Source organism: Topomyia yanbarensis, chromosome 3, assembly GCF_030247195.1.
Source record: "Topomyia yanbarensis strain Yona2022 chromosome 3, ASM3024719v1, whole genome shotgun sequence".
NCBI lineage: Eukaryota > Metazoa > Arthropoda > Insecta > Diptera > Culicidae > Topomyia > Topomyia yanbarensis.
The window spans coordinates 67,844,626-67,862,860 of record NC_080672.1 but is presented as its reverse complement, the minus strand read 5'-3'; the positions used below and the strand labels follow the sequence as shown (position 1 = coordinate 67,862,860).

At 37.6% G+C, this 18,235-nt stretch overlaps 1 protein-coding gene across 1 annotated transcript in view; it reads right to left on the bottom strand.

Annotated features, from left to right (window-relative positions):
* LOC131688487 (exostosin-1) overlaps positions 1-18,235 on the bottom strand; it is a 501,100-nt gene that overhangs the window by 44,367 nt on the left and 438,498 nt on the right. Inside the window, exon 4 of the mRNA XM_058972773.1 lies at positions 8,588-8,714. Within this exon, the coding sequence (XP_058828756.1) occupies positions 8,588-8,714 (127 nt within the window). The remainder of the gene's footprint in view (positions 1-8,587; positions 8,715-18,235) is intronic.

The following is an 18,235-nucleotide window of genomic DNA, read 5'->3' as shown; positions in this document are numbered from 1 at the left end:
GCAAAAAAACTGATTTGACATGGTAAAGCAAAAAACAACAATTTCGCTTCGAAAATTAGGTCTGATGTCTGTGGTGTCTTCGACAAAGTTATTCAAAACATAATATTCTACACCGTTGGCGGGTGTTTTCAGGCCTTTCCTCAAATAGTTTTTGTCCCACTTTTTAAAAATTGGTCCCACTGTGGACCGTAGCCAATATGCAGTATAATTTGCCTCTTTCAAGCTATTTACAACCAGCTTATAGTTGCGAATTTTCGTTATTTCTGACGCGGCCGAATATAGCTCGGTCAGAGCTCGAGAATTCTGCAACAGATCTAAAATTTCTTTGTCTTTGATCCGGACGAGGATAACGAACAGGGCCAGTTGGGGAGGATGGGTACAATTGCAGTCGGGGAGTCTTTTTTATGTCGATATCTATCTCGCCTTGAGGCGGATCATTTCCAGAGGGAGTCATTTTTGCACGGGCCTATTGCCCAGTGCGGGATAGAATTGGAGACAAAAGTTGAAAATGTAATATTATAGCGCTATTTTGCTTTAAAATATAACGGTACCCAGGCGCTGTATAAGAAAAAAAAACAATACTGTTTGACTGCTCTGCTGGCCAAATAACGGTTAACGTGCACACACAAAGGAAGGAAAAAATACGAAACGTCAAAGACGCGAAAGATAACCTTGAAAGCGGATTAGCACTATTCTTTATTACGTTACACTGCACGGATTGGGATGATCGACATATCGCTCTGAGAGTCACCGAATGAATGAAATGTCGTTTTATGTCTCTATATGATGCATACACAGAGCATTGGCGTGTCTTGAACAAATTTATTTAAAATGTCATTCTCAACAACTTAGCTGAAGACACCACCTTTATAAGGCGGTGATAAGTGTTGATATGAAGTGAAAAGTGTTCTAATCATATGAAATCAATTTGTTAGAATTCTGGCAACTCTAGTTATTGATTGAAAATTGTTCGATTTAAAAAAAAATCTTTAAGCATTATAAGTTGGTGGTGCAAATTTGTCAAAACAGCTAGTTTTTATCCGAAAACTTGGTTTATGAGGGGTTAAAATTACAAAGAAAATAATAAAGTGAATGAAAATAGGTGGTAATCTAGTTGTCACCGCTCGTTAAAAAAGCCAGTCTTCCTATTGGTTGATGTATTTTAACGAGACCGGTGCTAATACAGTGAAGACCCGTTTTTATTTGATAATATAGGGACATTGATAAAATCGGGACATATATTTTTGTCTTTTTAATAAACCGATGCTCTTAAAATATTTTTCTTTGGTTCTTAGATATAGCCTCGCAACCTTTTCTGATTATTTACTTTAAGTTCCCCTTAAGGGGGTCTGACAGTGTAAAATTTAAAAAATGTGATATTTTTATTTTTGCGGATCTCTAAGATAAGAAATATATGCCCAAGAAAGGATTTACTCGAAAAAATCGGGGCTGATAAAATCGGGTCTCCACTGTATAATGACAAATGGAGCTAGATCGGAAATGCAAAGAGAAATTACGGTGGTTTAGTGCTCGTTGCTTAATTAGCAGTAAATCACCTCGGGATTTTGACTATAACTAGAAAATTGAGACCACAGATTACAGACGTAGAGTCCAGAACGAATTTTATTTAAAAACTGGTGTAAGGTTTCAAACCGATATGCACCGATATGCGTTGGGAATTGTTATGGACATTTTATTACCGCAGAAGTGTAGGTAAAAACAGTAATTAAAACAGTAGAATTTAAGAATTGATTACCTAAAAACCAGCATGGCGACTGCTGGCAAGAGTTTTGTATGGGTTTCTCCCTAAACTTTTCTCCGGAAATAGTTTAAGCGAGCAGTGGTAACTATGTTGCCACCTTTTTAAAAACAGTTTTTTATAGAGTTGTTCTACTAGAGCTGTAGAGCTAGGTTCTCGGAAGGGCTACCCGTCAGAATCACTCACTACAATTGCAGGCGAGATGAGAAATGTCACCCACTAAAACACTAATGCCAATTGCAGCAGGCCGTAATTCTGAATGTGATATTCATTGTACGGTTCAGATAAGTGTGGGCGAAGGGACTTCTCGATCGCGTATATCATCGCGAAGGATTCGAGTGTTTATACGCAAACGTGATCGATCGCGTGTGCGTTTGTATGTCGTGTGTGCTAACGTGTACCGTCAACCGGGGTGACATTGATGACTTTTCGAAGTAATGATTACATATTTTTAGACGCAACACATTTTTTTTCAAGTGTAGTATTTTTAAACCGTGTACTGATGTATGGAGAACAAGATTGGATGGTTTTACCTAAAATTGTCCGCCCACAGCTATTTTTCCAAAAATGATTTCAAGTTGAAGTCCGTTTTCGTGATCCGGGGTGACTTTGATAACGTGCATGTTCACCCACATTAAGTTATTGATGTCAATGTTGTTCATTTAAATGTTTGTTTAAACTAATTCTGAAAAGATACCCATTGTTAAATAGATGTTAATTGGTATTATACAAAGTATTTCAATGTACTGTAAAATTCGAGTAACCAAAATTCGTATAATTTATGTCCAACTAGAATAAAAGATTCTGAAAACCTTTAAAATTGCTCAAATTGTTTATTTCAATGCTTTATCAATATACAAAAAGTTTTATCCATTTTAACGCGTTGGAATATTGAACAATAAAAAAAAGTTGCGAATTTAACTTAAAATAATTTGAAGTAATTGCCAACTAGTTTCACAAAAAATTGTATTTAAAATAAACAAACTCTTAAAAGTAAATTTGGCTCACCCCCGTCGCTTGTAATTTATTACTCTTGCTCAAATCTGAGATTTATTTGTTTCAAAAAATAGACACTTTACGAAGCTTCGTAAAAATCAGGTAAAGTCAAATTGCGGTGTTTTGTAGTTTTTGTGCCTAAAAACCAAATAATATACTCAAAAAGTATAACAAATCAGTATTTTATAAGTTTAGAGTAAAACTCATTTCAAATTAAAATGATTCGGTAGACTTTTCTGGTTTAATAAGCGATCTACGAAAAAAGTTTCGAGTGATCAAAGTCACCCCGATGATCAAAGTCACCCCGGTTTACGGTATGTAACTTGACGTGTATAAATTCTATTTAATAACGGTGTGTGCTTTTGCATATCCGCGTGTGTTCTTGGATGATCACGCGTGCACCGTGAATCTGACGCTTTGATTCAGTTCTTCCATACTACTAGAGTTCCCGGACATGTCACCATGGCGCATGTTGTCTAGTAAATATGAGCGTCATTTTTGTTGGACCAACTGAAGACATGGACCTAGGCTGCTATGGCCGGAAGTGGGGACTTCCGGACGTAACCGATTCAAACACGGACGTTGGTAGGTTCACTCTTCAGATAGCGTTTGAAAATTTATAAGTACCAAAACGTTCGCTTAGTCATCGAGGCGTTACCTTGTTTGTTAGATCGCGGGCGCAGGTGTACGTGAATTATCACGAGGAGCTCGAGCGTTTGTATCTTAAGGTGTTTGTCGCGTGTGCGTGTATGTAACTTTGGAACGTATTGTTTAGTGGGTATGGGCGTCATTTATTCGATTGGTTCAACTAAAGGCATGAACCTATGCTACTAAGACTAAGGGTAAAGAACTTTCTGGCGTGACCGACTTATGTTCGCGCGAACACATGTGTTTGTAGGTCTGTTCTTGAGCCGGGCTTATGAGTTTATAAGTGCCAAAATGTTCACTTAATTAATCACCGGGCAAAAGTCAATCCACGTCGACCCGCCAATGCACAAGCTAATGGTTGATCGTTAGTTAGACTGGTGCAGCGTATGAAAAAAGCACAAAACATAAAAGAGGCCCATAAGCCCTCTCGGTCTCCTCGATGCGCGAATGCAATAACCATCTTAAAATATTTGCAATCCAATCCAATAAACCAATAAAAACTTAGGAAAAGTAGGTGGGACGTCTACGTTCCACTGCGTTGCCGGTTAACACATTTTTTTAAATTGTATTTTTTAACCATACCTCCCGATCCTCCCTCTCCACCCAACTCCCATCGCTTTTTGGAGGTATTTTATAATCAAAGATGGCGTTTTCTGGATACCACAAATCACTGAAAACTATCGTGAATAAGGATGTCATTTAAAAGGTGGTGGATAGTAGATGACGAAAATTGATGATTGACGCTATTATGGTGGGGGGATTCAGTAAATGATGGAAATTGATGATTTGCTCTATTTTGATATGAAAGATATCGGCTTCCAGTAACCACAAAACTTTGAAAATTATCCACTACACCATTTATGTAGTGTTTATGTTTTGTAGTAACCGGAAACCAACGTCTACAATTTTCCACACTAATAATGGTTTTCAGTGCTCGGTAGTTATCGAAAGTTACCATATTGGATTTCAAAATATTGACAGATCGTTCAGGAGTGTCTAGCAGGACCACTTGGAGTTGCTACTGAATGGACAAACGAGTAGAGAAGGTACACACCATAAAAAATATGAATTTTCTCGTTGACGTAATTGCAAACATGACGCAATTTAACAAACCCGCAATTCACGAAATGACGGAACATGACCATGTTCCGTTCAATTTTACATGAAACATACACTTTACATGCTCAATGATGTAAAATTACATTTTCTGCCATTCAGAATAAACGCCAATTGTGGAGTAAAATTACGTGATTTACGAAATTCAACACCATGTAAAATCAAAATGAAACGTGAAACTAAGTCATTTTTGATGCTCGTATATGTCAGGGTCAGGAGACGTAAATTCACATGATTTTTCTAGGTGTGTACCAACATAATGAGGATTAGGAATGATGGGCAAGTCTCGATCGCTCCACGCTAGATAAAATGCGAAAGGCTATTTGAAAGCTGAAAAATTGTAAGATCGTTGTGAAGCACGGAATTTTGGTCGAACTTCTAAAAGTCTGGAGCGAACGGCTGTACAAAGCAATCCACTGTGTGAGAAGAAATGATTCATAGGCCCTTTCTTCAAGAAGGGCAAAGTCGAGTATGATAACTATCGAGGCATAATGCTCACAAACGCCGCCTACAAGGCACTTTCTCTCGTGTTCTGTTTAGCAGACTGCATCCTTTGGCTGAATAGTTTATCGGCAAATACCAAACGAAACAAACTGACAGATAATACTGGAACATACTTTTCCGTTTAAACTGTTTAAGCGACGGTGGTTGGGTTACAAATAACCGAACAGACATCCAACTCATTTGTGACGTTAGATAGATTGAAGTGAGGCGTGTCACTCTCTACTCTATAGTTTAACATTTGTTTCGTGAATGACATCGACATCATTGACGTTGATCGCAAAGAAGTGGAAGAGGCATTTTTGCATTTGTGAGAATCGCACTGATTATAAACTGTGACAGGACTAAGGACATGGTAATTAGTAAAGATCGAGGCAATTCGAGTGGTGTTAGCTACGAGTTGGAAATCATTGGGGTATGGTACGAGATTTATGAAATCTGGAAGAGGTCGACATGGGGGCAGACTACGCACTCGCTGATTGTGTGCAATCGAGAAAGATGAGCAGACGGCCGGGTGTTCGAGTCCCAAGTAACAATTGAAGTTTTATAGCACGCTACAAGTGCAATCTTAGTTTTATCAATGGCTATAAAACTACCATAAAACCTCAATTGTTACTAGAGATAGACTGGAGACTAGCTGCCTAGGATCTAGTAACCTGTAAATCTAAAATGCATTCGATCATAATTCGAAGTACTGTAGTCTGTTCGGCTAAGATGATGATGATGATGGTTAACTTGACTATTGATTAAAACACTTTCTTGAAAAGTTGTTAAAAATTTCCATTTTGCCACATTGGCGGACCCTCAGGTACATTGAAAATTTCAAAACTATCGATTTTTACCTTTCTTTTTACATGAAACAAGCCGTACCAAAACAGTCCGTGCAACCTTGGATTCGATGCATAATTTTCATTGTAGTTCGACGGATAGCTGTACCTTTAACAGATTTTTCGTTGGGAACTAAATATTGAAAAGTTTCACTGCAGTGAAAAAGTGCAACCTTTTTTCACGAACCGAAAATTCTACAAGCATCTTGACCTGCTACTACCTTCTCCTAATGAGCCGCACGGGTGCCGTTAATCACTTTTCCTGATTTGTGGAAACAGTGATGGCAAAAGCAGCGAAAAATAGTTCTTCGAAACTCGAAAGTAGCGGGACCGAAAAATGAGCTCTGTGTGCAATGAATATCTCCTCACCTGACAGGATGTTCTCCTGTCCCGGTTTGAGAAATTTATTTCTTTTCTTCTTGTGCGCCAACAAACTGCAAACTTCTTCACGGGAGAAGATTTTCGAAATATATATATGTGGGAGAACTGGAACAAAGAAATAGCGCCGACCATCAGGTAATGAGCCGGTTTCGCCAGAGACAGTGAATTATTGGTCCCGGTTCCCGTTCGGTCGTAAATAGTTCCAACTTCCACGGATCAGGTTGCGTGGTAGTATTGCTTTCGAAGAAAGAAAATAAAAAAACGAACGGTCCATTTTATTGCTTTAGAGTAAAGAAACTGAAATGTGTAAGGATTCTCCACCAGGAGTTTTAATTAACTGTTCCGGATTTAGATTAAATTTTTTCGAATGACTTTTATATACTAGATTCATTTCTGACAAAGACTACAGTATTCTGTCTAGAACCCTAAGGTTTTTAGCATCACAATTTAAAACAAAATTGTTTTAACACTGATCCAGTGTCATCAAAAACCGCTATTTCACTAAAAACTCTCCAATTTTGTAATTAGCATGAAAGCCTGTTCCAATACTAGTAATGCCCTGCTCACCTTCAGCAGGAAGGATTATCACACTTTTGTTTCTGCCAACAATGTAGGAGTCGCAGTTTTGCAGCTTCTGCCTCGAAGCCAATCAGCTCCCGGTGGCGGTGGTGTTGCCAATCTCCAATCAATAACGGCAGTGTGCTAAATCTCTCGCTGACACTGTGAGAAAGGTTCTTCCACCTCAACGAACGACGACGACGACGACGATGACGAAGGCGGCAGCGACACGCGGCCATTAATTTCCCATTAGGTGACGGTGCTGAACCTAATGTACCTGACGGTGCTCAGCCCGGATAGGTCGTTTAGGGGATGCCAGTGGCTGCTGGTGTTGCCGTATTTACTCAAACGAGCAATAGCTACCGGCACTAAATATTGAATCGATGCTATAATGGCAGTTTTATGGTGGATCTTCCTGGTAAATCGGTGAATTTGTTGCGTAAATATATCCCGCTGGCATTCGATATCACTTTGGTTCGCTGCGAGGCAGCTGTTAGTGGCGATTGATTACAGGTCAGCGGAGGCATGCTCGGGGAACTTTGTGTATTTTTCCGGTTGGAAAAATGGAAATAATAGTTCGTGGTCTGTAGCATAAACATTTAAAGTCACTTAAAAATCACTAATGTAGCGGCTTGCAGCAAAATGCTTTACATTTCGAAATGTTATTGGACTATTTCAGGTTCAACTTTTCCCTAGAGGGCAATTAGAGCTACAACGATGTTTCTTGTATCGATTTTGTTGGCTGGTTCGAAAAATTTAAGACAAAGAGAAACGAAATTGAAACACGGATATGTATTCTAGTGCGAGTCAGTTATAAACATAAAACGGACAACTAGCACTAGGCAGGCACATATGGACATGATAGTCTAATTCTAGTTTTCAGTATCGATTGATACAGTTTCAGTTGCGCATACGTCGGTCAGTGCCCCAGAGAGTGCATAACGATGTTTCTCTCGATAACCTGTCAACGAACTGGAGCCAATAACTGTGTTTTTGGCTTTCATCAAGCTCTTCATTCCAGTGTCGGAAGTAACGTACAGTCTGAATTTGTCAAACGTTGCGACCATCAGGAAATCCCCATATGCGGAGGCATTCACTAGATAAAAATAATAAAATATTTTTATTTAATAAAATAATGTATTTTTTAACATATCCTCTAGCGTCGTAAGGCATCCAAACCAAGATGATTATGATCCACACCAATCTCATTTTTAAGACCTGCCAGCATTAAAATAAATTCTGGTTGATGCTGCCACAAGGTGCCTGAATGCAACTTTGTCTAGAGGTAAATTACTCATACGTAAACACCAATAAATACTAGAGATATCAACTTCTGACCGTGACCACAACTCGTATTGATTGATTACGATAATTTTCACTATCCCGACGATGTGATTATCCTTCAACGTTCAGTACCCATTTCAATATTAATTTATTCGGAAGCAATCCCATTTACCACATTCCAACTCAAACCGAATATTGATTACGGCGAAATCTGTGAATAGCCTTGTTTATTCGAACCCTTTACACATCCTTTCAAGCGCTTTGAAGTGGGATGCATCGTTAAAAAAATGCCAACCGATTTCGAGCAGCTCATGTGATATTATTATTTGCTTCACTCTTCCGTATTTCTCTGTATCGCGCTACCAAAATTTCCACTCCAAACCTTCCCGGATGTCGCTGTAGTTGACCCCTTTTTCCGGCTACCTGCCGCCAGGGGCTTTTTATATCCAACCATATAAAAATACAGCAAGGACAGTTTGATGACATGCAAAATAAAACCGGAGTGGAACATTCTTACCTGCAGTAACAGTCTTTCATCGGCCCAGATCGCTGCCTGTTTCCAGTCGATTTTCGACTGAAACGGTAACACCCACGAGTTGGACAGTAGCACCGGTATACAACCTGCCTGAAGCGCCTCGAGGAACCTGGAAGGAGAAGACCAAAAAAATGAATATGTAGAGAGAGCGATAAACTATTATTTCTTTTTTACGGTCAAACCGAAGAGAAATGATGCACTGGAGTTATACATATCGAGTGGTTTTCGGTTAGACATAAATTTGATTTTTTTTCTGTCGTGCCAAGCTGTTTAGTCATAAACCAGAAAAATGTTATTAAACCAATCATTAGGAAACGGTGTTTTATTTTATTTCGAAATAAAAAATATAATTTGCTGGTAAAATGGTGGTTCCCCTTAAGGGTGTGACTAGGGTTACATAGATTTTTGTACTTTTTGTACTTATATGGGTAGATAAATACTTTATGAGTATACCACAATAAACTCAGAAGTATATTCAAGCTATATTCGAAGATACGCAATCAAGCCCATGACGAACAGAGATCCTAGGGCACGAATAAACGTGGTCGTGTGGAATGCCACTTCCGCTCAGATCTAACATTGAAAACTTTTTCAAAATTGTAATTACCTAGCTTTAAGGTATTTAAAATGTAAAAAATAGAAATTGACACCGCCAAGCTAACGCAAATGTACCTATCAAACAAACGAAATGATTAAAAAAAATACATTCCTCATCAGTCTGGATGAAACATGGGCTCCTTAAAATAGCTCACCCGCGGCATCAATAGATTCGCGGAATTTAGATTTTAATTGGTAACTGCACCATTAATCTCGACTTCTTTTGTTGGTTCGTAGGTTCAGTACTTCATGGTACAAGGCCCAGTAGCATTTGCCTGCTTTGAAGCAGGCAAGGTTGCTGTTATTCGCGTCGTTGGACTCAAAAACATTCACCACCTTCGAATAATCTGAGAACGAAGGGAGCAAAACATGCACTGCGAATGAAGCAACCGCTATGCTTAATACGAGCGGCCGTGAGCGACCTGTGTACGATGAGCGTTCTTGCTGTTCGTGCCGTCTTCCATTCGTTCCTATTCCACTCTCTTGTATTTTTACGAACTGGTGGAATCATAGACGAGTGCACCTGCCAATGACGACTCAAGACGAGTCATTGTAAGACTCGCCGCGAGTGAAACCAGATGCAAGCATGAATGCGAACGTACGCGGAAGTTTGAAGAGAAAAATAAGTGATGCAGTGAAAGAAGTGAACGATTCCGCTGGAGGCAAAAAATATAGATGTCTCGCGGATATCGATGCTGAAAGGAAATGTGTATACGAACAAAAAAATTTCAGAAGTAATGTGCTTTTAGGCACATTGCAAATGATAACAGAGAACAACCTCTCGATTCGATTCCCGGAATGGGAAGGTGTTCAGTTGCTATTGGGTCCTTTGTGGAATGCATGCGATTTAAAAATTTCAAGGAACACACTTCCAACCCTCATTCACCGTGCTGCTGACATTATGCGGCATACAATGGCCGGTAAGTTTTACCAAAAGCCAATTTGCCTTAAAGTAGATGCAGCAACCCGGCATTCGAAGTCGATTTTTGGCATAAACTTGACTTTTACGGATGACGACGGCATTGTACAGATAATGCATTTAGGTAAGTAAAATTTATCATATTATGTAATTAAATATATGGAATAATAACACCAACGGACCAACCACCAGCTTTTTATGTATCTATATATTGAAAATAGTATATTTGTTGAACTTTTTGTGCAGGTTTTTTTTAAGAAAAACGGAAATACGAAGCGAAAGTTCTCAATTCACATCATCATCATCTTTCGTTTCGTATTTCCGTTTGTATAAGAAAATAACAGGTAAAGTCTAATAACCCTTTAACGTTTGATGGTTAATAGTAATGGTGAAGTTTTTCCACAAAATATAATACTTTTTCATCTCCCAAAGGTTTGCAATGCTGAAAGAAACACCTTGCATATTGTGATGTTTAACTTCAGAACATTGTTCAATGGCTCAATTACCACTGGTGGCGCAAATCACTTCCGTGTAAAGGCCCGAACATAATCAATGCGGTGCGGCACGATACGGCGCGGCAATTTTGTTTAAACCATTTCGATTGGATGCGTGTACCCACAACGACTGTGATGCGGCTCGTTGCGGCGGCTGCAGGGTTTAAAATTTCTCAACAAGAATGCGGCAAGCGCGTTCGGCAGACGTGCGTGGATTTATTTATCGTATAACTGGGAATTCAAGAGGAAGGCACATTATTTTCAGAGATTATTCTGTTGCAATTAATGTAGGCTACTATTCGTGGTAAAATATTTTTTGAAAGTCATTGGAAATGCTTAAAAAATAGAAATATGAAGAAATTCAGAAATTTCACTTATTTTGAATTCAATGCGATGACATACATATTTTTGTACTTCGAACCATTGCAATTTATGTAGGCTACAATTATTAAGGGAAACTCTTTTGAAATTTATTGTATCTTTTCCAACAAATGATAGGAATCGTAGAATTTCAGAAATATATGTTGTTCAGCTAATAACTTTAAATTCAAAGCAATAACATATACATTTTTGTACAACAGACGTTTCCAAATTATGTAGGCTTCAGTTTACGAATATGCTTGAAATTCATTAGAAATACACACACCAAAATCTCATAGAAATATCAAAATAGAACATTGAAAAAACAAGTATGATAGATGTTACTATTTTAAGGGTTAAATGTAATATAATGCACCATATAAATTTTGTACAACAAATATTCTTTTTAGACAGAAAATGGTGTATCATATCAATGTTCCATGGTAACTTTAATGAAATTTTTTATTGGTGTTTACTATATAACATGCCCGTTTTTGAACGCACGTGGTATTTCTTACTATAATCAGTAATTTTTGAAAATCTTGATTTACGATGTATGGTATTATTCCATGTATGGAATCACGACGGACGTTGAGATCCATTTGGTGTCTTATACAATTTTTATATTCATTTTTATCGATTGTAGTTTTTTATAATAGTGGTTCTTTGTGATTTCATTATTGTAAACGTCATTTTATATACATTTATGTTTATTTCATTTTCCGAAGAAACGTTAAGATATACCCGTGAATAAATTCCGTTTGACAGAAGCATCTGCGGCCCATGGGGTGTCCCGGAAAACTGGTTCTGGAATCTCCTGAATCGTCCATAAGAACCTCACATACCAATAGAAATGCTTGAAATGTCAAATACCACAAAACTTGCAGGTATAGATGACGAAAGTAAATAAATTCTAAAGAATTTGTAAGCCTGATTTCGAAATATTAATTTTTAGATGGATTTTCATTTCGCTTTTTGTTAAAATATGCTTGTTCTCAAATTCATCATCTACCATTTTGGCACAAACCTTTTCTAAGATGTCTAAAATTTGAAGTTATTAACTTTCTACCATAGTTGATTAGTTGAAAATTGTGGAAATTATAATTTCAATCTTACCTTAGTCATAGTAAAAAAATATTATTGTGTTGATGTGTAGTAAAATTGAAAAGGATGAAAGGATCATTTTAACTACAAGTTTTTCTTTACTTGAACACTGAATATGGTTAATGTATTCATACAGCCAATCGTAACATTTTTAACTGTCGTCTGGGTTTGTTGGAAATATTTTTTCTTACCAGTACTATTTGAGCAAACAATAGTTTTAAGAGCAGTCATGTTTAGAGATTTACTGGAACAATATTTTCAGTGTGAGAAATCTCATTTATTCTGCAATTCTACAATATAACATCCAATGAATTTTTAACGAAAAAAAATCAGAAACTTTTACCTGCATCCATTGTCATTGTTTGATGTAGAAAAATGTGTATGCCATCGATTTAAATATAAATATTGACTGAATAAATGAAATTGCTGAATTTCTCTGCGTAGTTTGTTTAGTACTTTAAATGAATTTCACAAGACTTTCATTTATAAACTGTAGTCTATATTCCCGAAATGAATGCACCCTTTTGGTTTAAATGTCGTTAATAAAAACAAAAAAAAAACATGTAGTCTATATTATTTGCAATCTATTGATGTATAATAATGTATAAACCATCGCTGTAGCTTCAAAGTTTGTGGTTGAGCAATTACTAAATATCTTCTTGCCGCATTCACTGCGGCAGCGACTTTAGTCCTTGCCGCATTTGCCGCAACGCAGCTTATTGTGTTTACGCCTTAAGACTTTAATCAGTATTAAAATCATGTTTCAATTTATTTTAATTCAGCTGCTCACGAAATGCCTGAAAGACAGACGCAAGAGAATCTACAACGAGTAATTATGGATGAGATCAAGGTTTTTGGGATTGAATATTCGCAAATTGTGGCTATCACCAGCGACAATGGTCAAAATATATTGGCCGCAGTTCGGTACATGAAACGACTGTTGGGAGATACCCTAGAGGGCTCCCTCGGTAGTATTCTTCGCAAAGAATATTCACTTGTTGCGAACTCTTGTGATTCGGAGAATATCGAAACACCGGAACTGACTGAAACCTTTGTTAGAGATGAGGAAGACATTTTAGAATGCGAATTACAGATGGTACCTGAAAATGACGACTTCGTTGAAGATTTATCTCGAACCGAATACGACGATGAACTGTTTGAAGATGGCGAAGATGATAAGATGATTAACATCGACATCCTGGAAAGTGTAAGATGTGGAGCCCATACAGCTCAATTGGCTGTATGGGACGTCTTGCGAGAGTACAAAACTCGCCTCTCGAACATCAACAAAAAATGCCTCAGAATGCACAAGAAAGCCAATCGCCAAATGTTCATGTTCCATAAAACTGCTCTACCACCGAAGGTTTGTGAAACAAGGTGGAATATATGGTACATATTACTGCGATACCTCAAGGAACTAGAAGGTACACCATTTTTGGCGCTTCTTCAAACCAATGATCCGGATATTGGTAAGAATTTGTATTTTTCTAAGATTAAGGTAAAGAATCGAAATGGTTGTACATCAACAATTTTAGTTATTTAGTTTTTCAAGCAGTATGTATCGTATAACTAATATATAAATTATTTTTCAGATTTCTCTCGGCAATGGTCTTTCATAAATAAGTTTTGTGATGCCTTTGAGCCGTTGTTCTACCTAACATTGAGATCGCAGAAAGATCATGTGCCAGTATCGCAATTCTACGCAGATTGGCTACTGTGCCAAGCACAGTTGAACGCAGTCAATCAATCGCAAAACAATGTCTTAGCCAGAAAATTGCTCGTTGCTATGGACAAACGATCGAAGATACTACGTACCAGCATGCCTTTTAAAGCATGTTTATACATTGACCCTAGATTCAATTTCCTTGGGTCGAATCGTCTCAGTGCCGATGAAAAAATCGAAATACAGGTTGGTTCTAACGAACGCTGCGCATATTTGGAGATATTTTAAAATTGTTTTTTTTTTGGTTTCAGAAATACCTCATGTCGTTCAATATTCGACTGAACGACCTTGCAGGCCTAAATGAAGAAAAATGCAGTGACCGGAATGATGAAAAGACTTCTGATGACTTCGTTGAGGAGTATCTCACGAACTTATTTCAGGAAGAAACTGTCACTCTGAGTCCATCAACAAACAGTTCAGATTCCTTCATAACGGAGATAATCAAATTGGAAACTCGCCCGAAGGTTCCCATCACTGCATTTTCAGCAAAAGAAGTCACTAATGCCCTTGCACTACCATCAACTAGTGCACATTCCCCAACATCTGATTATTTCGATATATTCAAATATTGGAAACAGCGAAAAGTTTCCAATCCTCGCTTGTACCGCATTGCCATGGCACTGCTTTCGATTCCCTCTACACAAGTTACTGTAGAAAGATTATTTAGTCAGTTGAAACTCCTAATTACAGATTCAAGAACGCGGCTTGGGGACAAAATGATAAAAGATATCATGCTCCTCAAAATGAATAAAGTTTTGTGGCCCGAAGTCATCATGGTGCTCGAAGCAGAGTTAGAAAAATGACACACTGTATAGCTAGAAATTCTTCGATCTTTGTTAGATTGATGACAGAACTTGTTTAATCTACATCTTTTATTTACTAATAAATGAATTATGGAAAATGGTACATTAGTTTATTTTTTGTTCTGATATCCAGAGTCATACGCATTGAAGAGCGAATAAAGGCGCTAAAATCTAGGCTTATTAGCCAGGGCAATGTGAAAATACTTTTGTCCCGTCCCAATTGACCAAAGGAGTGACATTAACCTTCTTAGCCAAGTCACTCCCAACGATTTATTATATGCCCCTAAAACTGAAACGGTCGGTCGTTTTTTCCTCCTCTAAGATTCAAAACAATTCGTTCATTAAATTTTTCATTGAATGGATAATTCAATCGCTATCTAATTTTGAAACATCTTCAAACCCAACTCTGCACAGTAGGGATGGCCGTTTTAATATTTGCTACATATGAAAATATTCTTCTAATATTAGTATTGACAAGAATAACACTACAGAATAGGGTGGAAGTTTTCCGTGGCTTAACTTTTTGTCGGTTCCGACAGCATAAGTCATTAAATTGACTTTACGCTTGTCCGGACATGCCGCAGACTCAGGTGATTCGCATTTAATGCCAAAAGATCCTGACTTCTGCGTTGCAGAAGACAAAGAGTTAAGTAGCCGGGAAACTCTAAGCTTGCTCATTGACCCTAAAAGCGTGGATTCTAAACTTTCTTACAAGTATTTGAACTTGCTCTTCCTTGAGTACTATGGCTTCTAATATTTGAAAAATACTTCAGCTTCCAGTCCCTTGCTAATTATATGTCGTTACAATATAAAAAACTACAGAATAAGTTCAGTGTTTTTCAGGATGGTTTTCAATACTGGCTGTGTAAGGGTGGGAACAAAACAGAACAGAACAGATGTCCAGTGTCATACGCATTCAACATTAACCTTCAAGGGATAAATTTCAAGGGTTTTGTAGGGTTTGATAATGTTTTTGGCCACGAAACTGTATTATAATTTTGTGGCGATATAGAGAGTGTTTGTTCATTCAGTTAATGTTTATATAATAATTTCTTACATGAATTTATTCGCAAAATGTCACCACAAAATTTCAAAATTGAGCCAGCGATAGTGAATATTTCGTGCGCGTGCGGTCCAAATACGTGGTATACATCATAAATCAAAATCCTCTGGGCCAACTGTTTTGAAATTTCGCAGAGATTTCACATCGTTTCCCAGGTAACTACTAGAGCATTCATTTTCAATTATTATATTATTTTTACATCAATAACAAATTGAGTGTTTTTTCGGCTTCCAGCTGTTATACAAAAATGTAACATCTCGAAAAAAGAAAAATTCTACGTAGTTTTAACACGTTAATTCAAAATTTTCCATTTTATATCCATAACGTTGACACATTTAGCTAAATCGCCTATCCATATAAAAAGTGACTCAGGTAGATACCTGGAGAAATACATGAAAAAGCACTGCGCAAAATTTCCAAACGGTTGGTCTAGTAGATTAAAAATCATGATGTACAGCGCAAACTTTTTTGTGGCGCCTCCATAAAGGAATGTCACTTGCTAAATTTACAATATTTTACAATAAAAATCTTACAAAATGTCGATCAAATGTAGCAAAATCATATAAAAAACAATCGAATATACTAACACTTTCTGTATAACTAGAAATAATTCCTAAAAACATACCATTTTTCATCGAATCCTAACGCTCATTCGAGTAACCTTAGATTCCTCCTGCTTATGGTAAACTTTTATTTTCCTTACCACAAATCTTCAGTGCCCTCAATTGTGGCGCATTTTTTAGCCGTTCCTAGATGTATTTATAAGATTTTACAATCATAGATATTCATTGCGGCACGTTTAATTCTTGATTACAGAGGGAGATAATATAAATAAGATAAATAAAAAAGCACGTGCCATGCTGCACAGCGAAACGAACTGGTAAGTAGCCTGTTCGAGCTGTTGGCATTATGCATCAATATACAATGCAAAATTTATACGAAGAACTCAAATAATTATTAGTGTAATTTATAATCCTTGCCTCGGCCATAAAGATGATGAGACGCAGCTCTCATAAAAAAGTGCACAGGTTATACCTAACATCATAATTTTCTTGACAGCTAATAATTATAATAGGCTGGAAAGGGCAAAATCTATGCACGAAACTCCCCCGGTGCACATGAATCGTAAGTTCAATATTCTGGTTACAGTTGAAACTGGAAAATCCAACCAGCGACACTCGTATTTTCTCTGGTTCTAAACAATGGAATCACGTCGGAAGTAGTGCGCTGTATTCGTACAATGATGCGCTATGCAGCGCACTGCTCCCGACATCATTGATTAGTACTAAACAACAGAAAAAAAACGACTGTCGTTGGTTGGATTTTCCAGGTTTCAACTGTAACGATAATAGTCAGAAACAGAAAACCCATTGCTCGCAGTTAGCTGCATCAGCTCACCGAAGAAAGCATCGTCTCGAGCGTTCATCGCGAGTGGATGGTTTGGGTTAAGCTGAGCATATGTCGCAAGCGAAAAACTTTCTTGCCGAGTGAACCGATCCAAACTCGTGGCCCGACGCTAAAAGAGAACGAGTGACGTGTGTTCGGTTAGCCAAGGTGCGTTATTCACCGAATGGCGAACGAAAGTGTGGAAGAAGCATAAACACGAAAAGCAACAATTCTCTCGTATTCACTTCCCTTCGAGAACGAACGGAAAGCAGTTTCGCATAGCACAAGCATGTCTTTGATGAAATGTATATAATCTGAGGGATGTCTCATTGTGAGAATCAGCAACCTTGGAAGCAGGTACAAAATTTGTCATAGGAATGTCGAACATAGATCCGAGCGCACGCCAATGGGGGACTACAGAGACGAGGCGCTCCACTAATTGACCCATAAGTCGACCATATTGTAATAGTTTTACACAGAGAGCTATTTGAATATGTTTCTTTCACTTAAAAAAAATCTAAAATAGCTTCTGTTTTGCTTTTTAAGCAGGCCACCTCCTTAAGCGAATAACCGCACTCATTCGAGCTACTAAAATGACAGAAAGTAGTAACAATAACACCGAACATAAAATAAGCGGTAAACTGAACTGAGACCGAACCGTTAGAACCCTTCTCCCTGCTGGATGAGGTTTGAGCGTTAGGTCCAGTAAATGCTTTCTACAAAATTGAAAGTGAAGACGAATGCGAAATCTGTAAACGAATCAATTTTGTCTATCGAGCAGAGGAAAAAAAATATTAATAAATCGTAGTTGTTGACAAAAGCGGAAGAAAAATTTAACAAGTGGAATAGTGAGAATGAAAGGATGCCTACTACCTCCTACCTCTCTCCATGTTACAAATGTCACAACATGCCACATTTTGTTATTAATCACGGAATTCATAGCAGCATGTAACCTGCAAACCTTGTAATTTTTACGAGTAGTCCGAAAACACTGTCCATGTGAACCCAGCCGTTTTCCCGTTAACAAGCAATCACCATTTGAAACTCTTCATTTTTCAAAATATGCCCTATTACTTTGAAAATACACGAGATAAGTCATTGTTGTAATATAGCAAGTATTTCATTTTGATAATTCAAAGCTTTTTACTGAGCATATCGAACTTGTGAGAATGTTATTTTGA